At 35.3% G+C, this 26,516-nt stretch overlaps 3 protein-coding genes across 3 annotated transcripts in view; 1 reads left to right on the plus strand and 2 right to left on the minus strand.

Moving 5' to 3' along the window:
• Positions 1-10,113, minus strand: part of galr1b (galanin receptor 1b) — a 32,368-nt gene extending 22,255 nt beyond the window's left edge. The window contains exons 1-2 of the mRNA XM_065267801.2: positions 9,010-10,113; positions 8,334-8,399 (exon numbers count right to left, since the gene is read on the minus strand). Coding sequence (XP_065123873.1) covers positions 8,334-8,399; positions 9,010-9,666 — 723 coding nt within the window. The 5' untranslated portion in view covers positions 9,667-10,113. The remainder of the gene's footprint in view (positions 1-8,333; positions 8,400-9,009) is intronic.
• A 9,767-nt stretch (positions 10,114-19,880) lies between these two features.
• On the minus strand, positions 19,881-22,417 carry ctrb.3 (chymotrypsinogen B, tandem duplicate 3). Its single transcript, XM_065267651.1, has 7 exons — positions 22,260-22,417; positions 21,623-21,726; positions 21,429-21,508; positions 21,001-21,085; positions 20,704-20,884; positions 20,316-20,449; positions 19,881-20,151 (listed from the first exon to the last, which is right to left on the minus strand). The coding sequence occupies exons 1-7, from the start codon at positions 22,309-22,311 to the stop codon at positions 19,990-19,992; spliced, it is 798 nt and encodes a 265-aa protein (XP_065123723.1). The 5' UTR covers positions 22,312-22,417; the 3' UTR covers positions 19,881-19,989.
• A 1,087-nt stretch (positions 22,418-23,504) lies between these two features.
• Positions 23,505-25,379, plus strand: LOC135749171 (chymotrypsin A-like). Its single transcript, XM_065267646.2, has 7 exons — positions 23,505-23,654; positions 23,755-23,858; positions 23,995-24,074; positions 24,197-24,275; positions 24,377-24,557; positions 24,922-25,055; positions 25,143-25,379. Exons 1-7 carry the CDS (start codon positions 23,603-23,605, stop codon positions 25,302-25,304), a joined length of 792 nt encoding a protein of 263 aa, XP_065123718.1. The 5' UTR covers positions 23,505-23,602; the 3' UTR covers positions 25,305-25,379.
• The last annotated feature ends 1,137 nt before the right edge of the window (positions 25,380-26,516 follow it).

Below are 26,516 nucleotides of genomic sequence, written 5' to 3' on the forward strand. Positions count from 1 at the left end.
AATCGTAATATAAAAAATCTTCAATAATGACATTTCATTTAACCTTTTATAAGAAACGAGAAATCATAATGAAAATCTCAAATCCCAACACAATATCACAGGTAAGGCAAAGACATTACAAAGTAAATGACATACATCTGAGTTCTCCTAATAGCCAGACATAGCAGCCTATTCATTTTTATAATTAAAATGTATTCATTTTTGCCCCAACGTATAAATGTAAAAGTTTTGCCATTTACATGCTAATAAGTATACTCACACTACAAAAATTTCTCTTAGCTGGCAGAGCATAATGTTATAGCAATGCCAAGGTCATGTGTTTGATTCCTCAGAAATTCTGTATGTTAATGAATGTAACTGACAATAGCAGAGAAACAGGCCAGCATTAATGCATAATATAAGACCATCGATTTTTATCCAGATAAAACCTACATAGTGATCAATACTGCAGTGAAAATGTCCTATACTCTGATAAAAGTCTCATCCTGCAAAAGACTGACATGCAGAAACACGCAAGAACTCATATTTAGCTTATTCTTTGATCTTTATAGACTAATTAAAATAACAAGCAAAACATATTAGCTTATGGATGTTAATAATACTTTTTTTAACCAAAATAAAACATTTTAGTTATCAGTAAATCATCAATATAATATTCGTATTCAATTCTATCAGTACCAATATGAAAGATTTTTTTAATAGCATTACTGTAGTCACTTTTACTTGTATCAATATGAAACAGCCTACATTTCAGTACATACATGAGGTGTAAAACCCAGAAGTACAGATTGTTTGAAACAAGCCTCTAAAATACTGGCAAAGAACAAACTGAAAACATCACTTTGTTATTTCCATAATAAAGGTGCAGAAGGCCAAGTGAACAACTATGAATTATTTATTGTAAACACCCTAGACAAGCTTATTATCACTTAACAACAGTTTTTCTCTGCACAATTTAATTTGTCTCAGCTAGGAATGGTTACAATATGCCGTTTTGCTGTCAATCCCAATTTCTGTGTTGTAATTAAAGGCAGAAAAACAAGCAAACGCCCTGACTTACTGCAAACACAATGTCATCAATCCATTTCTATCATATGGTCTGCTCTAAAACTTGAATACTGCAATTTGGCAGGATTGTGACTGCATTGCAGACAAATTATGGAATATGAAAAACTGTTGGGGAACAAAGTTTACAAAGGCTAGTAAAAGACCTCTATGATTTAAGCCCCCCAAAAAACCTGACAGCTAAAATGGACAATGGTGTGAACTGTTGGTCAGCCAAATGCCTTTTGGGCTAAAGGCCCAAATATTTTTAGCTAATCCTTATCCATATTCGATATTCTTTATTGCGCTGCTTTTTCATAGAAAGAAAATGAGAACAGAACGCCCAAGCATAGAAAAGAAGTAGGTTTTTATCTAAGAAAAGAAAGAACTGAAGTGAAAAATAAAACGGGAGCAAATTTAACACCATGAGGCCAAAAGCTCTCTCTTGTAATATTTAATATTTAATCTCTTTCCAATTCTCTGAACGTATAATTTTGACTTTCTTTGTTTAAACGAGACTTGGAACAGCCTGATGACTTTCTACATCTCAATCAGTCAGTCCCTTCAGACTGGTCCAATCTTTATATCGACCTCTTAAGATGAATTAAACTTAAAAAAAAAAAAAACTTTTAAAGGGCAAATATTATGCTAAATCTACTTTTATAAGCGTTTGGAAATACAGGTGCATCTAAAAAAATGTATATCATGAAAAAGTATACTTTATTTTTTGTAGTTTAATTAAAAAAAAGCAAACCTTTGTATATGCAGGAAAACTTTCATACAAACTGAAATATTTTAAGACCCTTTTTGCATTTATTCTGGTGACTACAATTTGTAGCATAGAACAATTTAATAAGAATATTTCATTGTGACCTTGATTGTCTTGATTAATTTTGAGTATAAATAGCAGGTACCTCCTAGCCTAATTAAGTACATGCAACTACAAACATAGGGAAGACTACTGACTTGACAGTTGTCCAGAAGACAATCATCGACACCCTCCACAAACACTGGCTGTTTACAGAGTGCTGTATCAAACCATATTCATAGAAAATTTACTGGAAGGTAAAAGTGTGGTACAGTAGAAAAAGGTGCATAAGCAACATATGACCGCAGCCATGGAAAGATTGTTAGGAACAGCAGATTCAAGAATTCAGTGGACTGAAGGTGGAGTTAGTGCATCAAGACACACAATGTCTTACGGAAATGGGCTACAACTGTCACATACCTAGAACCAGGCCGCTTCTTAACCAGAAACAACGTCAGAAGCATCTCACCTGGGCTAAGGAGAAAAAAACTGGACTGGTGCTCAGTGGTCCAAAGTCCTCTTCTAAGATGAAAGTATATTTTGGATTTCATTTGGAAATCAAGGTCCCAGAGTCTGGAGGAAATGTGTCCAGTGTGAAGTTTCTAGAGTCAGTGATGATTTAGGGTGCCATGTCATCTACTGGTGTTGGTGCACTGTACTTTATCAAGTCCAAAATCAATGCAGCCATTCACCAGGAGATCTCAGAGTACTTTATGCTTCCGTCTGCCGAGAAGCTGTTTGGAGATGCTGATTTCCTTTTGCAGTGGGACTTAGCAACTGCCCACAGTGCCTACTGTAACTAGTTTTTGGACCATACGATTACTATGCTTGATTGACCAGCCAACTTAACTGACCTATTGTCAAAAGAAGGATAAGAAACATCCAACAATACAGAGGAGCTGAAGGCCGCTATCAAAGCAACTTAGGCTTCAATAACCCCTCAACAGTGCCACAGGATTATAGTTTCATACTGTACTACACTGCATTAAAGCAGTAATTGTTCAAATTGTTTTGAAAAACTGGATTTTTTTCGCTGTATGTATAAATCAAAATAGAACAAATGTCTTGAAATATTCAACTTTGTGTGAAAGGAATCATGCATATACAACGGTTTGTTTTTTTGAAGTACAATAAAAAAGTAAAGTACTTTTCCATGATATACTAAATTTTTTAGATGCACCTGTAAATGTCTTGGCAGTGTGTGAACTCAACAACCACACAATAAAAACTCCCTTTACAAGTCTAATTAAACATGCTGTTTTGATTCTCTTGTTAATGTGATGTCACAAAAACACAGCCAAAGTTACATTTCATTTTACACAAAAGGCTTTTCTAAATGTGTTTGTCAGTACGTTGGAGCTCAAATGCAGCTAAATATACAATGTATTTATTGGATTCAGATCTATTTTTAACCAAAAGTGCTCACTGTCTGTTAGTAGGGTAGTGAGCTGTAGCTCATTTGCATTTAAAGGTACAGATAAGAAAACTTTCTTTGCTTCCACCCAAAAAAGGGCATTTTGGACATGCTATAACTTATGATCTGTGGGGCATTTTGTTGTGAAACTTAACAGACACATCCTAGATACACCTGAGACTAAGGCTGCATCTCAGTCAGCTCCCTTATTCAGTAGTCAGTGCACTGGTCAGTGAGTCAGCCATTTTAAGGGCTGTCTCAATCGCAAAATCCTGCCAATGTTCGTTCCGTAACAATTCCCACAATTCAACGGAAAAAACAGTTAGCATTGATGGTCCTTATTTTCCCTTACCAGAAACCACGTGACCTTTTCTGAAGCCCTCCAACCGAAACCACACGAGCCAACTCAAACTTCATGAAAAGCATGAACTTTTGAAAAGACAAACGTTTGTTATAATATAAACACATGTTGCAAGACAGGAAGGGATCAAAATCTGCTTAATATTTAAACGTATTACTTCTTCAAATGTATGTATGAATAGGTAAGATAAGTATTTTTCATAATATACTTTTAATATACCATTTCCTTTACTCACTGTATTCTCCAAAATTGTGTCAACTTGAACCTAAAGGTCGGTGCCTTGAATGTTTGTATGCCAGAACGCGTCTTACAATCTTAAAGTATTGTGTGCTCATCATATCTAATACTATAAGGATGCTATAACTAAGGCTAAATCTGAGTTTTACACTAATTTATTTAGGGCAAGGGAAGGTGAAACTAGATTTTTCTTTTTTTGCTGTCAATAAACTTGTCTCCTGAACCCTTACCATCTTACAGGGTACATGTACTCCACAACTGTATGTAATACTTTTATTGATTATTATACCACAAATAATTAAAACATCCATAATAATCCTGACAGTGGTATTTTAGATCTATTTGGTATTACATTTACACTGCCTTCTTTATCTACCTTTTAACTTCCCACTATTGAATAGATAACATGTATTATTAAGAAATCCAAATCCATTATATGCCACTTGGGTCCTCTTCCTACACATTTAGTCAAAGTACTTTATCCTCTTTGTCTTCTTTAATCACAATGATTAATATTTCTTCATTCTCTTCTGGTACTGTTCATTTATCACTTAAAACAGCAATACGAACTCCCATACAGATCCAACTTTGCGAATGTTTCAAACTTACCACTGCTTTCTAAAACTTTAGAAAAGATAATTGCAGCACAGGTTTCACACTATCTATCAGACAAAAAACGGTTTGAAGAATTTCAGTCCGAGTTTCATCCACTCCACAGTACAGAAACTGCGCTAGTCAAAATTACCAATGACCTGTGTATGACAGCAGATTTTGGACAGCTGTCTTTACTTATTTTAGTTGATCTGAGTGCAGTCTTTTATTCAGTCTCACATAACATTCTCCTAGACAGGCTAGTTGCCCTGGGAATTACAGGCACCTGTCTTTCTTGGTTTAGATCATATCTCTCTGGTCACACTCAGTTTGTGCACCTCCTAAAATTTCAATATCGAGTCATCTTTAGTTACCTCTGAAGTCCCTCAAGGTTCAGTACTGGGCCCCCTATTTTTTATTTAATGCCACTGGGACAAATTTTCAGCAAATTCTGTATTAATTTTCATTGTTATGCAGACGACATCTTTACAGTCTTTTTTGCCTACTTGTGTTTTTTATTCACCTTTTCTGACAAACTGCTTAGCTGAAATAAAGAAACGATTTTTGAAACTTAAAGGAACAGTATGTAGGATTGTGGCCAAAACTGGTATTGCAATCACAAAACTTGTGGCTAAAACTGGTTTTGCAATCACACAGCTGGTGGCCAATACACAAAATGACAACATAAACATCAGTTGAGGGCTGCAACTCCACTTTTTAAATGACAATATCCTGGCCAGACCACTGTTGTGGGTGATATAAGTATTTAAAAAGAAAATGATTTCTTAATGTCTCGTGACATATCAGGGCCATTTTATGATTAATTGATATAAATTTCTTACATACTGTTCCGTTAATACTTATAAAACAAAAATTCTTGTAGACTCCAAATGTTACTTTTCTGTCCATTGATTAGTCTATGCTTTACTTTCTCTTTCATTACAGGTAAAAAATATGGGTGATTATGGGTGATTATCTTATGAAGCTCGAACTGGCCTGTAATTTTCATTTACGCAATATAAACCGTCTCTATCCTTCTCTGACAACAAATACCAGTGCTATTCTCGTATATGCCTTGGTTACATCACATATAGATTATTGCAATTCTTTACTAGTAGGTCTTCATGAAAGGCGCCTATAAATACAAAATCAATTTTTATTATTAGAAGTTCAGCTGAGACAAACAAAACTGTGCAAGTTAGCAGCTACAGTCAGTAATCTTCATATTATTTGCCTAATATGATTCCTCACTGGTTAGGAAGAGTTTTGAAGTTTTCTGATCTATGCAGTTCCACTATTTCAATTTGACGAAATCACAGGTGTGCTTTAATTGGACAGATTTTAAAAACATAGTTTTCTTTTATCAGTATACAGAAAAAATAGAAACTTGAGAATGGAACTGTTGTTGTGATTTTGTTGTGCTTTGCTATCGGATTTGAAGAGCCCCAGGGTGAGCGTAAAGAGCTCTTATCGTGCTCCTCTGTTAAAGAGCCAATTTTCTATGATGCAGGTTGGAATTAAGGCAGCTGCCCACTTTCAAAACAAACAGCTTCATAATGGTATAGTCTGTAACACTCCTGCTTAATCTAGTCACTCACTTATTTCTCCAAGTAATTTTAGTTTTATGTAATGAACTACTCAATTAGTGACCAATGGCTTAAGAAAATGTACTGATAGTTTTAATTTATTATAAATCGTACTGGATTTAAAGTGTATTGTGAATGTTTTTGTATTTTAGTGTCATAGCTTGATAAAAAACATCAGTGTGCATTTCTCTGCACCGCATCTGTCACAAAAAAAACATGAAGAAGCATAGATATTTTGGTTCCGATTTAATAGTTAATTAAATTTAAAGATAATTACACATGTGTTGCCACATAAAGACCAAGTGATCTGATGTGCACTTATCTAGAAATTGTAATAACATGTAACACTTATTCTTAGTATCTCGCAGCACTTGACTATCAAGTTTCCTCTCTCATTCATTTACATCAGTTTCTATGGCATTCATCTTATTATCTAGCTAGAGCCCAGAAATTAGATTTCTAATGACAGAAAAGAGAAAGGGGACAAAAGAACAAAGGAAAGGGAAGATAACTAATAGCGATAATTGAACTATTACATATGGATGTCTTATGTTCTTGTGTAAGGTACTGTGACAGCACAGATGCAAAATTAATGATACAGATAACAATTATTACAATAATGAAGTACTCCAACAATTATGCATAATTATGTTCAGCTTTTTCACTGCACTTTTTACTGCTTTGTGTCGGGCTGGAAACAGACTCTGATTTAGTACGTTTTCTTTTCTGTCGCACTCTTAAAACTATTTTGTAAACAACATTCTTCTGTCAAGACACATATTTAGGTTATCAGAATATATATTACACTTCTACTCCTCGCAATATATCCACGTTCCAAAGCATCTGATAAGAAACCAAATATAAATCTACTTTGGCACACTGCTACGGCCTGCTCAATTCTTCAATGTGTGGGAATACAGAATTCAGTTTCAGAGTGTGTAATCTCTTCACCTAACAAATGATTTCGGACCAGTAAATTACAATAAGAGAAAACAATACATTAAGTACTGAAAGTTTGGGACAGTTTTTTCTAAGGAAACAAACATTGTCACTGGGGCGATAGCTTTCCAAAATGTGCACTTTTGTAATTAAAAGACGCATATTGGTACCTCAAAAAAATATACATTGGTAGAGGAACATACTTATTCATCAAAGGTGCATATCTGTACCAACATATACATACAATATTAGGACCTTGCAACTTTTGTACATTTCTTTCTAAGAGGGTAACAACGGATCAAGTGGTCAAATTCTTGGACTTTAAGAGACTCTTGTTACACTTTCTATAAAGCTCTGTTGTAATAAGTTTACATTGAGGACCTCAGTCTGAACATTTCTCCATCAAGGCAGCAAAATGGATTTTCGTGTTAGATGCCATTGCCAACCACTCCTTTTCATCTCCTAAAATTGTTATTTTTGGCTGACATGAAAGTCTGTGTTCTAAAACAACATTTTCCCCTTAATACACATGAATGGGTCATCCACTATGAATGTAATCTACTATAAAGCATCCCAGGGTAGTTTATCTGCTGCTAGAGATACAGATTTCAGTTTTGTAGTTGCTTTAACAGTGATATTTATCACATTAGTGGTCAGTTCCATTATAAATACTGTCAAGTACATCTGTGTGCGATGCATTAAGATTTACATATTTAAATCATTTCCCAGTAAATTTCAAAGCACTGCAATTCTTTTCTGCCACTCTCTAACATCCACTCCCACTGTTACAGGTTCAGCATAAAGAAGGTGCCTTGGTCGCCATTGGTTACAAAGACCTCTCTCGAGCGCATCGGCTATTACGAACCATTAACTTAAGCGAGGACATAAACCACAGATGCATGTTTCTGACATGAGTTTCTTGATTAACTGACCCTTTCATGCATTTGAAATATAAAATTTAGTCAATATGACCATTAAATACAGAGATTAACTGCATGAACCTGAAGGACATACAGTACAATGTTTCTTTCTGATAAGCACACAAATGAAGTCAAACAGTGAAGATTTAGTCTATTATAACGGAGTCATCTGCCCTCATCTGACAGATCATTTTTATTTATTCTTTCTGAGAATGATTGATTTTGAATAACGATTCCCACTTTAATGCAAACAAAAGGTGATTAAAACAACAGGGGTGTTATGAATACACCACCCTTTGTGCACTTCTAGTCTAATTTACAAAGGTATATAAATGTAAGAAATACTGTGGTATAGCCACAATCCATTAATAATTCAAACATGTATAATTTTTTGTCAAAATTGACAACACATATAAAAAATAAATAATCTTACCTTTCGCTTTGAACGTTTAGACTTCTTTGACATATTTTTCATTTTTTTATGAAGATGATACAACACCTGAAATTGAAATAAAATACCATATTACATGACTGTACACTGTAACTCTTCCACCATTAAAAATATATTGCACTCTGAATAATGCTGGGTTATTGAGTCAAAAAGGGATAAACTGAAACATTGGGTTAAATTTACCCAGAAAATGTTTATATTTGATCCATCCATAATATGTTAATTTAAAACATTTGGGTTTGTCTCTTTTGGACACCTTGGATTGAAATTAACCCACCATTTTTTTTAGAGTGTTTAACATAGATGACAGAAGCAATTAGTGATGAAAACTATTGCATTAATATTGTTTTGCCACTTAAGAAGGATGAAAAAGTTCAAATTTGGCCAAAGTGAATTGTGCTGTTATTGACCAAACGAATATCATGCATTACAAAACCATACTCTGCCCTTCGAATATGTTGGCAAAACTTACAAACGTTATTTTTATTGTGTAATAAACCTAGACTTTAGATCTTTTTTAAGAGTTTCCTTTAAATTTAAATAGCCTTATAAATTAACCTTATAAATCAAACACAGGTAAAATCTGAAATATTGCTACTTTGCAAGTGAAGGTGTCTGCGGTAATTCGAGAAGCTGTGTAATGTTTGAACACTCATACCTTGGCATAACAACATGTGATCAAAACCAAAGGTAACAGATAACCTATCACGAGAATGGTGACTTTATAGGTGTGCTTGGCCACCCGTTCGGTCCAAATCTCCCAGCAGAACGAGCTGTTAGGAGCCTTGGGGTGATCCATCAAAATCTGGTGCTGCGCAACCGGGACGGCAAAGATAAAAGAAAGCATCCAGATGACACACACGCCAATGAGCGCATTCCTCCGGTTACGAATACATGGGGACTTTTTTGAGAGAACCACGGCAATGTACCTGTCCACAGACATTGCAACAAGTGTGAAAATGCTCACCAGCATGCTGACCATGAGAAAATAGTGCACGAATTTACACAGAAACGCCCCGAAGATCCACTCGGGAAGAGAGTAGATGGTGGCGTGAAACGGGACGCAGAACAGAAGAAAACACAAATCTGCTATACTTAGATTTAAAATGAAAATGTTAGTGGTGCTTCTCGAGCGCCTTGACTTAATTTTCCCAATAACAACCATCACTAGAGTGTTCCCAATAATTCCCAGAAAAAATATACACCCAAAGACGACAGGAACAATCACCACCTCCGGACCAAAAGCGTCGGTCGTTTGGTTCGTTTCCATGTGGTCCTCTGCCAAAAATATCGTTTCATTTCGGGATAACCCCATGTTTGCTTGGTTTCACGATTCAAGTCCAGTAGAAATTACAGGACGCAAGTCCGTTTCTGGGCAAAGAAAGTGGTACAATCATTCCATATAGTTCAGTTTCTCATTTTGATCCATGCGTTATTTTCCCAAGTTGCGCACACCTACAGATCCTGGCCGTTGCGCGCTGGCTCATTTATGAACTGAGCTGGGAAATGCACCGGCTGGCTGTGAAACACTGGTGACAGCGCCCATCATACTGCATTTTCTTCCCAGGGAAGACGCTGGATCACAGTCAAACGCGCAGTAGCTACTGAAAGTTTTCCCCCGGAAGCGCGTGTCATGTGTCGTGATGTTGTCGTGTACGATTAAATTTTATGGGAGACCAATATACTGTCGCCAAGTTTAATTAATAACGACTTTTACCTTCCTGTCATAACGATCATGTCTTTGGGTCAAAGAGCAAAGACATGTTTGTGTCTCTGCACCTGTAAACTCGCCTTCATCTGGAATACTGTCTGTGGACTTTTACACTTGTTTTCAATCTTAAAGTGTGACGATACAGATAACCAGGCTCGCGCAGACTCTGTAACACTTTGACTGCAAGGTCTGCTTGTCTGCTATGTGGCTGCTGATCCTACTTAACTCACAATGTTACCAAATAATAAAGTAGAATAATGTTTATCAGGCAGTCAAGTCTAATGTAGTCTATATTATTGGTAATTTCAGTCAGTAATCTGTTCTTTATAAGTAGGTAAGTATGCTACTTATCTTTATAAGTAGAATAACACCCTTAAAAATAATAAAATGGTGCAGATCTCTGATTTAATGGACTCGGAAAAGATCTGTAAACATTTGCTTGCACTTTATAGCAGCTGGCACTGTAGTAGGATATCTTTGATCTAATTACAGTAGTCAGGATGCACTTTTAATAGGTTTCAAACAGAATTCATTTTTAAATTTCAATGATTTCTATGTTATTTTCAAGGGGATTAAAAAACAGACCACCATGATGATAGAGTATATACTCCCAGTTAAAAGTATAGGATTTCTTGACTGAAATGTTTTTATGAAACGGGTGTCTTTTTATGCCTATAATGTTTGATTTTTTTGTATATTACTTACACTTTGAAAAATTTTTTTGAGATGAAAACATTCCTAATGCTGTTTCAAAAGCATTACAGATTGAGACCATAAACAGTTAAAAAGGTTGCGGATAAAATATCTTAATATATACCACAAACCAGTCTGGACCTCTGTGCAGTTCCAATTAGAGGTGTTTCAGTTCCAAGAGGTAAAAACAGACAAGGCTGCACTGTAAAAAATTTCTGTAGAAATGACAGTATTACTGGGTATTACTGGCAACTATCTGCCAGTAACTTACTGTAGATTTTACATTTATGTTATTTACTGGCAACAGTTTGTTTAAAGTTAAATGAACATGAAAGTTTTTCGGTCTTAATCTTCCAAGTTACTGGCAACCAGCTGCAATTACAGCAAGCAATTTGTACATATTTTACGAGGCTAATTCGTATTTATTTGTATAAACACAATTATATATTTTGGTACGATTTGTTTTTGCACCTGTGACTTTAGGGTTAGGGGTGGGGTCATAATTGTATGATTTTATATAATTCACTTTGTGCCAACTCGCAAAACACATATTTATGAGATCAGGATAAATAATTAAGTTTGACAGGTTGTCCAGGCAGGAATTTTTTAATCATTTGCAAACAGATGATGCCATTTTTAGTTATGCTATACAATTCTCAAATAGGATTTTTATCCATTTGCTGGTATTTTAGGGTGTAGCAATAGTCCAGGCAAACTAACTCATTTTGGAGCAAAAAATAGAAGTAATTGTAAAAGAATTTTTTTCAGCATAGATCATTTCTATGAGGTGTCCAGAACAACATACTAAAAGTCCTAAGAAATCCTAGTTGAGGAAATATGTTAATTTCTCATCAATCCGAAATGTGTGCCAATAAGGCCAGACTACAATACACCCCAATGGGGCTATTTTTTTCCTTTACTCCTATCAAAATGAAACTTTACACAATGAAAGTACCCATGAAAAGTAAATTTTTTTGTATTACAAGTTGCTTTGAAAATTAAATTTAATATGCATATGAGCTATACACTAATCGAATATGCCCAAAATACACCCAAAAGTAACTTTTTGGTATTACAAGTTTCTTTTGAAATGAATTTGAATATCCACATGAGCTTTACACTTATTTAATATGTCCTAATTTGCATAGGCAGAAACATCATTCATATGTTTGATAAATATATCAGCCCAATGTTCATCCAATCATCCTGCTGCTTTTAGACTGGCCTCTAACCTGAAAACTGCCTGGCTTGGTAAGTCCTGCCAGCTGTATAACCCCCACCGGTATAATCTTCAGGGTCACGGAGTAACACAAGCCTGAACAGAAGGGGAGAGTTGTGTTTTTTGTGTGTGTTTTTGTTATTACATTTTTTTATGTTTTTTATCCAGCCTGGATCCTCAACCCCTTCTCTGTGGCTTTTGGTTCGGGCACCCCCATATCATTTCCTGGTTTGTTCTTTACTTGGTTCTTCCACTCTGGGTTATATTCATCTGATAAAATTGCCTCACTAAAGCAATCTGAATTGCAGCACTAGCAAAATCTGTACAATTTAAATGCATGTTAAGCTAAAAAATAGATCAATACAGTAAATTTATTAACAAAACACAAGAAAGACTGATTCCTTTTTTCTTAAGGTCACTAGTATAACAGCATAAATGTACCTGAGGTTTCCTTGCAGCATTAATATGGGTAAAAAAAATTGCATTACAAAATACATTCATTACAATGCAGTGCAATTGGCCATTTATTTTGTTGGGGCACTATTATGAGTCAGTGCTGAAACAATTTATATAAAATCCTCTTATGTTTCAGAATTTAAATGACATTTTTATTAAGAATGTGTAATTGATTGTTTTCCATACTTACATTTTAATTAGGGAACGAAAACCTATACCATATTATAGATTTGTATTTAAAAGCAACTAAATGATTTCAGACTTTTTCCATTCAAGATGACACATCGAGCTCTTCAAACAATCCAACCACAATCATTTTGAGGCTGTAATTCTACATCTCGTCTATTTGGCATAGGAAAGGGATGGCACTGAAAAAAGTAAAGAATGACACGAGCTTTCTCAAACAAGCTAAGGTGTTTAGCCAGTCACAGGAAAATGTGGGAAAAGGCATCATCATTGCAGGTGAAAAAGCTCTAGTATCACTGTATGGGGGCAAAAGGATGAATCACTGGACGTGCTGAGATAACAGGCAATTCTTTATTAAAGTAACTCAGAACTCATCTCCAGTGGAAGCTCAATCTCTTCCTCCAACGTCAGCAGCTGCAAAGTTCCATAGTCGTTGGGTCTTTTACCAAATGATGAAGTGGAAAGGGGGAAGTGAACCTATGGACCCAAAACCTTGGGGGTGCCATGTTTTGGATGGGAGATTAATGCCAATAATGACTGATCAGCCAAGCAGCGTAACGAGCCAACACCATGTCAATTTTTTCCCAGGCTGGGAGGACCAGCTTAAACCAGCTACTGCCACCTTAAATCAGCAAAAAACAGTTACCAGCTTATGCTGGTCTTAGCCGAATTTTTGTTAATCACTGCTGTGACTAAACCAATACGCATAGGTCTAAAAGGTACCAAATTGTGAAAAGCGCTATATAAATAAAATTGAATCGAAAAAAATTAAATACATAAATAAGATGCTCACTTACATTTTAGGCTATAGCGTTACATTATAACCACATTATACTTTATAGCGGCATTTTCCGGGCTTCAGATCTGGATGGCATGATGCACACAGCAGCTCTAAACTTCAGCTCAATCATTACATTTGCAGAAAGATTGATCCATACCATTTAAAATCATGTTTACTTACTGCTGCACTTTTGGAGTTGATAGTTACGTCCACTGTAGTTGCAAGAAAGACTGCAGCACAAAGAGATGCACATGCAAAAAACATGGACCCCCTTGCACTAACATTTGTGGAAAATGTTGTGGTAATAGCTGTACAAACTCACAGTTGCCTGATTTATCAGATGAATATGACCCAGAGGGGAAGAACTAAGCAAAGAACAAACCAGGAACTGATATAGGAGGTGCCAGAACCATGAGCCACAGAGAAGGGGTCGAGGATCCAGGCTGGATTTAAAAAAAGATGTAAAAACAAAATCACCAAAAAACAAAAACACGAAAAAGGCCTCCCCTTCTGTTGCTACCTTGTTGTGGTGGGGAGGCTTGTGTTCCTCCGTGACCCTGAAGATTATACCGGTGGGGGTTATACAGCTGGCAGGAACTACCAAGCCAGGCAGTTTTCAGGTTAGAGGCCAGTCTAAAAGCAGCAGGATGATTGGATGAACATTGGGCCGATATATTTATCATATGAATGATGTTTCTGCCTATGCAAATTAGGACATATTAAATAAGTGTAAAGCTCATGTGGATATTCAAATTCATTTCAAAAGAAACTTGTAATACCAAAAAGTAACTTTTGGGTGTATTTTGGGCATATTCGATTAGTGTATAGCTCATTTGCATATTAAATTTAATTTTCAAAGCAACTTGTAATACAAAAAAATTTACTTTTCATGGGTACTTTCATTGTGTAAAGTTTCATTTTGATAGGAGTAAAGGAAAAAAATAGCCCCATTGGGTTGTACTGTAGTATGGCCTTATTGACACACATTTCGGATTGATGAGAAATTAACATATTTCCTCAACTAGGATTTCTTAGGACTTTTAGTATGTTGTTCTGGACACCTCATAGAAATGATCTATGGTGAAAAAAATTCTTTTACAATTAGTCTGTCGTAAAACGCTATTTTGCCTGGACTACAAAGGCACATGTTGACTGTACCACAGAGGCAGGAGATTAAGAAATAGGACTGAGGTTGATTTGATGTTGAAGAGTGAACATCACCGTGCTAATTTTACAGGTCCATATGGTTTAACTTCTTCAAAAGAAGCAATACATACAAGAGAGTCTAAAGTGGGTGGCTGCTGTGCATAAGCTCTATAATTGTTATATGTTTATAATCAAACCAGCTGGGTGGTCTATAATGACCCTGCTTCACCATATCCATCCTTGCAGCTTTCCTGATGTTTTGTCCTCTGAGAAGGCAGTGGAGATCATCCTCTCTGATATGATTGGTAAATTAAGTGCCATTATAGAGAGGGATCAGGAAGGTGACAGTGTGGAAATGTGAGATTGGAAGTCTATAAATAGAGTGCAGGAGAGGGTCAGGAGAGACTGATAGTCAATGGATCAGGCTGACTTTTTCTTTCAGTTGAGTTAATTTAGCTGGTTGTGAAGGTTGTGCTCCTCTTATATCCTGTGAGGAGCATATTCCAGTCAGTAGAAGCATCATTTGTTTCAAAGAATTCAAACAAACAGTAATAATTTAGTGAATATAAATGTATGAGTCTTATCTTAAAACTGCTTGTCTCGGAAAAATATTTGCTATTTACTCAAAGTAGTACAAAGTCATAATTTAAAAAAAGAAAAACAACTAGTGGTTTGCATTAACTATGTCCATTAAAACATTTTAACAGTTCTTATGTTGACAATACAGTTTTTTATGCACAGTGATTGAATGATTCATCCTTGATTCATCACCAAAGGGAGATCAGTCGATTCAATTAACATTTTATGCCCATGAGTAGTCCTGTGCATTGAAAGAAGTCAAGGATAAGCAAATGATGTATGTGATGCCACGTACACAAGTTTAAGTGAGGGTACTGCTGACAAGAGAAGGCTGATATATTGTTTTTGGAAATTTGCTAGTGCCAGAGGTCAGGGTTTGGTTAGCATGGGCAGATAGCCTCTGCTAGTTGATGACATAGCAATTGCCATTATGTGAGTAAAAAGCATGTTTTTCTTTTGTGTCCTCTACACTTTTCTTAGTGACTTCTTGGGGAAGAAATCATACAGATCTCATCTTTGATAATCTTTATGCAGTTTGTCTTTGTACACTGAAAAAAGAAACAACTGTCATTTACGTTTGTTAACCTTGTTTCCATTTTTTTCTTGCCCTGTTCAGTTCGGATAAATCAAATTACACTCACCTTCAACAAAATGAAAAGAAAGTTGTATTTTGATTAACCACAGAGGTTTCTTTTGTCGCATGACCAATATCACATTTGTCTGCCAATGTGACTTACAGCATCTCGACAAAATAAAAAATATTACAGTACGTTTAAATAACTTACACCTATTTTGTTGCTAAAACAATGTGGTATTTTGTGTATTTGGTATAGTACAATGTGTTCAAATGGTTTATAAAACATTATTTTCCACATACCATACATTTTTGTTGCTCCATATATCCCTGCCTTCTTCAAACATTCTGATTTTGTACAAAGCTCATAAATCTGAAAGGTGCTGTGTCCCTGACTGGCCAGCTTACCAGTACATTGCGATTGGCCTGAATACCTCAAACATTAAAAAACATTTAAACATTTAAAACATTAAAACCATGTCTGCATTTTTGATCAAAGAAATGACAAACATTAGCAACTCTGCACTGCACAAAACTCGCATTTGAGTCATGGTTAAGTCAAATTCTTTAAATATGAAAACATAAAATACTTACAGGTTGTATTTCAGACCGGCTCAGGAAGTAAACTGTTGCTTAAAATCTGTGTGTTTGTAGCCCAAGAAAATAGATTTTTATTGGAAACGATAACTTGCATCATTGTTTACTTTGGGATTTTTACTCTTTTGCATATCGTTAACATGTACTAATACACACTCACACACCAAAGAAAATGTGAAATCGTGATTAATTGGTGCTTTTAAGCTAAAACTTAAACAACCAAATCCATTAATGTTTGTAAAGGTCAAAATAAAGTGTTATTTTATGCATTTTAATCAAGATGAGAACAGGAGGTAACTTATTAATGTTTGGTATTCTGTTTTGTAGTAATATTTAAGAGTTTATAGTTTAAAGGATTTGTACTTTTAAGTGGTTACCACTGTGCAGAAAAGTAGAGAATTTGCATAGGAGGTGAACACTAATTATTACCTAATGTACCTAATTTGGAGTAGTTTTCATCACAAGGCTTTAAGTTGGTAATGTCTGTGCTGTGCTTTTGTTCCTTATGATAACTTTCAGCCTTACTTAAAAATTAAGCTCATTGTTATCCTTTGGAAGTTTTCCTTAAGAAGTGAAATTAAGTTACACATAAATAAATTTAATCTAAATCAACTAAAGTGTATTGACCCAACTGAACCAATTTAATTTAATAATAAAAAACACTTTCTTCAGCTAAACCTAAAAGGTAACAATTCATTCTTTGGAATAAAGAACTAAAAAATTGCATGACAAAATTGGATGCCCACATTAGAGTAATTTTATTAAGTAGTCCAAAGTATCTTTTATTTCAATGTGTGGTGATCAGAAACCCAAACTGTATTGTTGTGACTTGAGTTGCAAATTGTTGAGTTTGGCCGTTTATGTACAATACATCTCTTTCATAACAAGTTTGAATGGGCCACAAAAAGGGAATAAGGTATAGGAGCTATAGAAGAATAAACAAGCTACAAAGCTAATTGCTATACACATTTATATACTGCAATATAAGACTAATACTACATTCTGATCAAATCAAAGCTGCTGATATATACTGTGACACAGAGTTCTTTAAATGTGGAATTGGGTCTTATATTTTATGAAGATCGGAAAATAAGAGAGATAATTAGACAAACATGAAGCTATTCATTAGTCTTCTTTATTCAGCATCAGAAAGCCTTAAATGGCTTTAGAAATATGAAAGCAAAATCTGTGTGTTCTTTATGAAAATGAAGGCTGCTGCACGGTGCTGTTTGCGTTATTTTTCCAGACACCTAGAATAAGGCTGATTTTAATAGGCTTGATTATTTAAGTATAAGATAGCATAAAATGATTAATGTCAAAGATTTCATAATACATTTCTTTAAGACTCTAGCACACCAAGTTTGTTGGAGCAAAATGTATCCTAAACCGTCTTAAGACCCCCCCCCTCTCTCTCAAACACATGCATGCGCGCGTATATGGGTATAACTGATATCATGGTATACATTACACTTCTGTGTCCCGGGAGGACTGGCACTCTCAAGGCATACCCTCCGGTTTTGATCTTCTGTTTCCCACTCTAGGCAAAAGGAACACATAAAAGCTGCTGGTTCATTGTGGGGGAGAACCTTGGATCAGTGAAGTGCACCTTCCCAAAGGAAGAGAGTAAAAAAAGGAAAAGAAAAAAGAAGAACCCAGGCTGTTATTGAGCTGAAATAGGGTGAGGTGAATGATGTGAAAGGTCATTCTCCAAATGGTAACAAACATATCAATTGACTGAGTATTCAAAAAATATAATATAATAACACAACATATAACACACAACACAATACAATACAACACCCTATTCTATCCTATCAATCATCTTATTTTATAAATTATTATAATATACATTTTTTTTAGGTAAATTATTTGCCAAGTGCCTTAAAATATTTTACACCTCTTCTCACTAATTACAGTTTATTTATTTACTTTTAACACATTTTAGTTAATAATTAGTCTAGGAAGTCTGGCAAAAAGACAAAACAAAATACACAATTAAGTTGTGGAAAGGACTTCCAAGGACAAAGTTCAGTAAAAAAGGCTGTGCAAATGATCACATGGAGATTTCCACTCAAGCCTGAAAAAAGATTAAATTTTACACTCTGTTAATTTAAACATCTTTTGTGTAACATTGTTAAATGTTTTTGAAGCAACCATCCAAGAAACATTCCAAAATATCCAAATGTCAGCAAATTTTGGGGTTACAGATTCTCTCTCTCTCGTTACCTCAAAAGGAACTAATTGTGACATTCTTTTTCAAACACAGAAACAACTAAATATTTTCCTATTGGCCACTTAGTGCAAGATGTTTATGCAGAGCCACAGATAGTATTACCACAACATCTCTTGGGCACCACTTGTGCTGTCGGATCCTCTCAATACTAGGATTAGTCCCATGGGGAAATTGATAAGTTATTCAAGTTTGTCTTTTGGAGTTGATCCATCCGTTATCAATAGCCCTTGACTTCAACTCCTTTCATCTTTGATCATATAAAATAAACATGAAGTCATTCAAAGAACATTGGATAAATGTCTAGAACTGAATTTAAAACTGGTCTGAAATGAATTCATCTTATTCTTCTAATCTTGAATGTTCAATTCTGGTCTGGCCCTAGCCTGCATGAATACATAAAACTCAAAGGTTATTGAAATGGGCAAATCTATAAAAACGAAGCTTCAATTGCTTGGATTTGATTCAGAGTGACATTCACCTTGAACTTATTCTCTGAGGACCCTGACAGGCTTTTAGCACATCATATGTATTTTTACTTGAACATAACAAGTGGTTTACAGGTTTTTGTATTTTGTTGCAATTTGTTGTACTGTCTTTCCACTGTATTTATAACAGCATTGAGCATCATTACCAGGAAAAGATGAGAGCTCTCCTTTTAGTCTGGTCCCTTTCTTTTATCTTCTGTTTCCTATTTTGACATCTCTCTGAAACAACTGACAGTTGTATATGACTCTGAGACATGTTGCCATGGAGACAGTAAGTCTATATGGTGTTTAACTGAATATTTAACAGACTGATGAGCTGCAAGATCTAAGACCGTAATAAATTGAATGCACAATAGACATTTCATGATGTATAAACCACATTTTACTTGTTTTAATATTAACGTGTCGGCTTTGTTAAGTAAAAAACACAAGAAAATAAATTTTGAGCAGAACTCAATTCTCCAGCTTTTTGACATTGAATGCATACTAGAAAACAGACATGTAAATGATGAACAACAACAACAACCTGGCAACAGTATTATGAGAGGGTACAAAGCTGCGGAGGCTTTAGCGCCCTCATCTGCCAGAGATGTGTAATAGGTAAAATATCTATTTGGTAAAAATTATTAACAATGATGAATGAATGAATGAATGAATGAGCATACTGTGTGTTACAGTATCCGTATGAAATTTCATATAAAACGAGTTAAAGGCAAGGCACAGACTTGGTATTGTTTGTTGGAAAAACACAACAATGCAATAATAATGATCAAAATAAAAAATGAGTTAAAAAGATTCCAGTTAAGTTTTTTTTTCTTCAATTATTAAAATGTACATGGCATATGGGTTTGTAACAACATGAGCATGAGTAAATGATAACTTTTTTATTTTGGGGTGAAAACGCTTAAAATGTATAAGTATCAAAAGTTTATTATCATATAATCTTTATATATGATTATTTTTTTATGAAATAGCATTTTAATTGGAAGCCAGAATCTGGTCCACCCAGTCACGGAGCTCTGTGACACGGGCATATACACCAGGGATAGTGGTGTCACAGCGACTGCTTCCCCAGGACACAATACCAACCAGTGTCCATGCGCCATCCTTCTGACACACCAGAGGACCACCAGAGTCACCCTAAACAGGTGGGAAAGGAAGAGAGGGACACTCTTTAAATCTTTTTTTAATAGCTTACAAAAATGTTGACATTTTATTAATTAAATCAAAATAAAAATGTTGAATATATTACATTTAGATATTATCACTTTATAGAGTTAAGAGGAAGATATAGGGAGTCATACCATGCAAGAGGAGGCACCAGCTGCACCAGCGCAGATCATGACATCACTGATGTTGCTTCCCCAGTAGTTTTTGCAGTCTTCATTAGACAGCAGGGGCAGGGCAACCTGCTGGAGCTCATTTGGAGTGAACAAAGCTACGGCAAGACAGAGAGAACAAGCAATGAAGAGTTATTATATGTAATATCTGGCTCTTGGTACTGTATGCATGTAGAAATATTTACAAGGCTGGACTTCAAATATTTGTAATTTAGATTTTAGCACTTAAATGATAATTTACATTAGAAATATATAATTGTAAATAACCGTTCAACCTCTGCATATGCCTTTAATGACTGTGTTTCTGAACATGTTTCTTTTAATCTACAACCAATGTATTAAGTAGAGATACCATTGTATCTGGTGACACCCCAACCACTGGTCACACAGGTCATGCCAGGAGCAAATTCATCAGAAGTCTCAGCAAGACAGACAGGGGAGACGTGATTGATCAGGGAAACGGGGGAAGCCAGCTTCACCAATGCAATGTCATTGTTGATGGTATTAGGGTTCCACTCAGGGTGGGTGAACACCTGTAATTCACATGATTGATTCATAAATACCAGATTTTTTTAAAACACAGATGACAACGGAAAAGTAAGTAAACATATTTGTCAACCAAAACAAAGCAATAATATTTTGTTCTCACTTTTTGCACTTTCATAGTTTGTATATCTTCCTCAGTTTGAGAGCTTGCTTTGTTGTGCTCTCCCAGGATCACACGATGACTGGTTCTGCAGAAAAGTCCCAGAAATTGTATAATCTATACCATTTTTATTAATGACTCCACTGTGTTGGACTAAGGAAAATAAATCTGAGAGCTACTATCCTTGTCCAGAATATTTATTGCAGATGTATTTTTGCTAGCAATACCGAGAATATGTCAACAACAGATCAAAATCTTCTGGTATACATCAAATCATAGTAAGTAGATGATGCAGTAAAAGAGGAGAATGTTAAATAGTATACATCATATAGAGCATAATATTTGGCAGAAATAGGGAAGAAGTAAATATACAGAGTGATATTTGAACCTATATACACATATTTGAATGAAATAATAAGATTTAATTTTACCTCACACTGCAGTGAGCAGCAGTCACCACCCAATTCTCATTGATCAAAGACCCACCACAGAAATGCCAGCCAAAGATGTCCTGCAAATATAAACAACCAAAAAACAATCTAGTCACAAATGTTTGTGTTAGGTGTGTAGTAATTTGCAGGTTGATGTCCATACTGATGTGAAACATTGTTAGCTGTGACAATACCTGCAGAGACACCTGCCATGGCCAGGAATGAGGCACTGCTTCCTCACCATTTACAATGCGGGAATAGCCACTGACAACAGGGGAAATGGCAGGAGCGCCACAGCCTGAAAACAAAAGAGGTGAACAGGGATAAGAATGGATGCAAAAAAAAAAAAATGCTTTAAATGACAAAAGTTAATAGGAAGTTTACACAGGCATGTAAGAAAATTAAAATTAAACTGAACTAATTTCATTCTTGAGAGAAATAAAAACCATTACATTCTCACTTTATTATTATTATATTATCTAATAGTGTTCAGGCAGCATATACAGTACTGTATAAAAGGCAAAACTGGCATACAGCCTTTGCTAATTTATTAAGGAACAGTATAAATAGGTCACGGTCCCAAAGGTATAATTTTGTACCCCAAAAGGAACAACATTTCAATATGTTGTATACCCATAAAGGTACAAAACTGAACCTTTGAGGGTACCACCCCACTGACAGAAAAGTTTTAAACCTATTTTTTCTGACAGTATTAAAATAAAAAATATATTATGTCATGACAAAAACATGTTATTTTATGCTAACATAGCTAATAGTCTCTTTCACCTTTTAAAGAAAAACTGTACATGAAAACTAAGAATATTTTCTCACCATAGGCTGCACCAATGAAGGCAACGCAGGATAACAGCCACAAGAAAGACATTTTGGATGAAATACCATCTTGTTTACAGCAGTAAGCCCTTTTTAACCCTTACCAGTGATGACACGATACCCAGAGGAGCAGGTGTGGGGAAAAATTAACTCTCGTAGTGTGCACAGCTGCTTGTCACCTGTGCACAATCCTACTTTTCTCACCACTGTATAATCACATGGTCATGTATCATACAGTAAGTTAAAGAGGGCATTGTGTCACAAACTCTTGATATTAAATATTTAATTTTTTTGTGCTAAAGATTTTACTTTAATTTCAATCTTTGACATGGCCCTACTTAGTCAATATTAAAGTATTGTATTATTTTTGATGGAGGTGGTGTATAAAACTCTCAATAAACTCTTCATTAATTGATTAGTTAATAATACTTAATACACATCTTTATAAATATTTTACAAAAGAACCCTAATATAAAGTTTTATCATTTTTTTCTTTATCTTTTATATTAATCATTAAAAGCAGCCAACTTATAACTGATATGTTCACATTACATTAGCATAACTTGTTTTAGCTAGCATAAAATCCATTTAAACCATTGTTGCTTCGGTTTAGGGTTAGATTTGGTGTTTGCCGTAGGAATTCACTTTAAGTATTGGTTTATACTACTTTTTCTAATTTATTCTTTTATATTTTCTAAACTTTAAACAATTGTCGGCTGGCGTTGGGGTTAGAGTTGGGTTTGGGTAAGGATGTCATTTTATGTAAATCTAACCCTAAACCAAAGTGACAATGGTAAGAAAATAGGACAAAACAGTTGAGTAACCAATCCGTGAAGAATGCCACGGAAAAATGAGCAAAAAATGTTTTGATTATCCCATGGAAATTCGTGAGAATTCGATTACAAAACACCATTTGTGTGTCACAGCCTAATCTACTTTTTTTGGATACATTAATTATTATTAAAAATAAATATTTTCTCAGTTTTAGTATTTACAACTGCAGTGACAACATACAGTATACAGTGCATTTAAAACAGTAATACAGTAAAAAAACAATTTGCGAATGCTAGTTATTTTATGTTTCCTTGTTCCTTGTTTTTTTCTGGTCATGAACTCATGACTATCAGATTTTTCCACTTTGTCCACTTTTAAACATGGATAAATTTCCTCTCCTATTCAATTTTATCACAAGAGATTGAGATTACAAACATGAGCAGGTGACAAATTCACACAGTACATGCACATTCATAGCCACAATATTTTGCAACATAAGCAAATATCCAGAAAGTTGTGTATAAAAGCCCCAGGAGTTGGTGTGACATTTCAGAGATCTCAGCTCAGAAATGGCTTTCTTGTGGATCCTGTCGTGTCTTGCTTTCATCGGGGCAGCCTATGGTATGTTGGTCTTAACTTTTAATCTGAAACATGTTACGTCTGGGCCGAATGTTTAAATTTTATATCAAAAGTTCAGCCAATAATTATTTCTATTTTTAAGGCTGTGGTGTTCCTGCCATCTCCCCTGTCATCACTGGCTACTCCAGGATTGTGAATGGAGAGGAGGCAGTGCCACACTCCTGGCCCTGGCAGGTGTCTTTGCAGGTACAATCAGACTTAATCTTAATTTGCCAATGACATGTGTATAATAGAAATATCTAAAAATGAAAAGAAAAGAAGGTTGCATAAGTTAGGAATAACTAATAGCTAATAACTAAATAAAAGTCATGTTTTTACTAAGGACTCTACTGGCTTCCATTTCTGTGGTGGCTCCCTTATCAGTGATACGTGGGTCGTGACTGCTGCTCACTGCAATCCAAGGTATGAGACAGCATTAAAATAATAATGCCCTCATAAACCTACAGGCTCTTAATTATTATTATGCCACATTTTATTACAAGTTTAGTATTCAGTAATCATTTCTATAAAAAATTTTTTAATAGGACCTCTCATCGTGTCATCCTGGGTGAGCACAATCGTGCTTCCAACTCTGAGGCCATTCAGGTCATGGCTGTTGGCAAGGTGAGAGAATTGATATTTATTTTCTACACAGAACAGGAATTCTGTCCCAAAAAATGGCTTTTAAATGCAAATGCTCAGTTCTTGAAATTGATTTCTCAAAGGTCTTCAAGCATCCTAACTACAACAGCTTCACCATCAACAATGACATCACTTTGATCAAGTTGGCCACCCCTGCCAGGCTCGGCATGCAGGTGTCTCCTGTGTGCCTTGCTGAAACAAACGACAACTTCCCCGGAGGAATGAAGTGTGTGACATCTGGATGGGGCCTGACCAGATACAATGGTAGATTTCTGAATTTATTTTTAATTCATTTTATTCTCACAGCATTGCAGTTATACAAAGATACAGAAGTATTGTGATTTGAAGCACATTATAATGTGTTTTGTTCTACTGTTTATTTTCCACTTAAACCACATTTTCATATGTACAACCATTAAACCAACTATTTAAATTAGATTTAGTTTCCTTGTAGAGCTTTTACTTCCAATCTGTCCTATATAGCAGTACTTCAGACTCATGCCTTGCTCCAGCACTCATAATGCATTGCATTTGATTATAACCAAAACATTTGAGTTACCTTACTGTAATTCCTAGCAGCAACAGTCTTTATGTATCATGTAAAACATAATCTATTTTTGCATTTCAGCCCCTGATACCCCTTCTCTGCTCCAGCAGGCCAGTCTGCCTCTGCTCACCAACGATGACTGCAAGCGTTTCTGGGGTAACAACATTACTGACCTTATGATCTGTGCTGGTGCCTCTGGTGCCTCTTCTTGCATGGTAAGTCTCTATGCATTTCACTGTTTACTTTTCTGTTTTAGCATTCTGTTATTGACCTTAAATTTCTGACTCATTGTTGTTGTTTAGGGTGATTCTGGTGGTCCTCTGGTCTGTCAGAAGGATGGCGCCTGGACTCTGGTTGGTATCGTGTCATGGGGCAGCAGCACCTGCTCAACCAGCTCCCCTGGAGTGTATGCTCGTGTCACCAAACTCCGTGCCTGGGTTGACCAGACCATTGCTGCTAACTAAGCAAGCTGTTGTGGTTGATACATTTCAGACATAAAGTTAATCAATAAAGAAAAACAATAAAAAAATCTACCTCTATGTTTTTATTTTAATGATTTTATTCACTCTAAAAAAACAAACGGTGCTATATAGCACCAAAACAATTGCTTTGGATCGTAACGATAGAAGAACCATTTTAGTGCCATATAGCACCGGTGAAGAACCAGTGAAGCACCAGTGAAGCACCAGTGAAGCACCAGTGAAGCACCAGTGTAGAACCATATAGGGGCCATATAGCACCACATATGGTTCTACATAGCACTATATGGTTCTACACAGGTGCTTCACTGGTGCTTCACTGGTTCTTCACCGGTGCTATATGGCACTAAAAATGGTTCTTCTATCGTTACGATCCAAAGCAACTGTTTTGGTGCTATATAGCACCGTTTGTTTTTTAGAGTGTTCCTCCCGGCTTTGAGAGGCCCCCAAAAGGTGAAAATTCTGTACCAGAATTTCAATAGACTTGAATTTTTTCAACATTTTCATTTAAACTAAATGAATAAGTCTGTTCTCTCAATAAATGCTACAGAATAGTGACAAATTATTCTTTATATACACCTAGGTTTTATCTTAAATAAAAATAAAATATATATTCTCATAATACTTGAAGTTCAAAAAACCCTGTTATTTATTTAAAACTTGTTGGAAAACTAACATTTTAAGTGTAAATAAGTAATGCTGCTGTAATTTTAGCATCAGTTGCATAGCCAACCACTACCTCTATTCAATATTAAGTAGGTTACGTTTTCAGCACTGAAAATGAGAATAATGCAATTTTGCTCCATATAGCAAGATCCTGTTAGCAAACTAGCAAACTGCTAGCGGACTCCTACACGCAAGGTCTGCTCTTATCCACTCTTTCCCGGGAAGTTTCCCAACTCCTCTCCCAGTTGAGGAAGAGGTAATCAGATAGAGAGCATCACAGTTTGATTTCAAGCAATAATTTCACTATGATTTCAGTATCTGACATAATCTTCCTTATTCATTATTATATCATATATCCACAGAATGTTCTTTATATTATTTAGGATGATTTTATGTATAAAACAGTAAACAACAAATAAATACTTTAAATGGGGTTTCACAGGCAGGGTCATAACTATCTACAGTGTATGAAGCTAAATGTTTTCGTGTTAAGGTTCATATTCACACCATATAATGTATGTTTAACATTTG

Source organism: Paramisgurnus dabryanus, chromosome 2 (genome assembly GCF_030506205.2).
Source record: "Paramisgurnus dabryanus chromosome 2, PD_genome_1.1, whole genome shotgun sequence".
NCBI lineage: Eukaryota > Metazoa > Chordata > Actinopteri > Cypriniformes > Cobitidae > Paramisgurnus > Paramisgurnus dabryanus.

Bases quoted from the DNA above. Each gene is read 5' to 3' on its own strand.
- LOC135749171 (XM_065267646.2), top strand. From the start codon at position 23,603: ATGGCTTTCTTGTGGATCCTGTCGTGTCTTGCTTTCATCGGGGCAGCC. The intron at 24,276-24,376 runs GTGAGAGAATTG...GATTTCTCAAAG, and splicing joins AGGTCATGGCTGTTGGCAAG to GTCTTCAAGCATCCTAACTA. The intron at 24,558-24,921 runs GTAGATTTCTGA...TTTGCATTTCAG, and splicing joins GGGCCTGACCAGATACAATG to CCCCTGATACCCCTTCTCTG.
- ctrb.3 (XM_065267651.1), bottom strand. From the start codon at position 22,311: ATGTCTTTCTTGTGGCTGTTATCCTGCGTTGCCTTCATTGGTGCAGCC. The intron at 21,086-21,428 runs GTAAAATTAAAT...ACTTTTCTGCAG, and splicing joins GCTGCTCACTGCAGTGTGAG to AACCAGTCATCGTGTGATCC. The intron at 20,152-20,315 runs GTATGACTCCCT...CCACCTGTTTAG, and splicing joins CTGGTGCCTCCTCTTGCATG to GGTGACTCTGGTGGTCCTCT.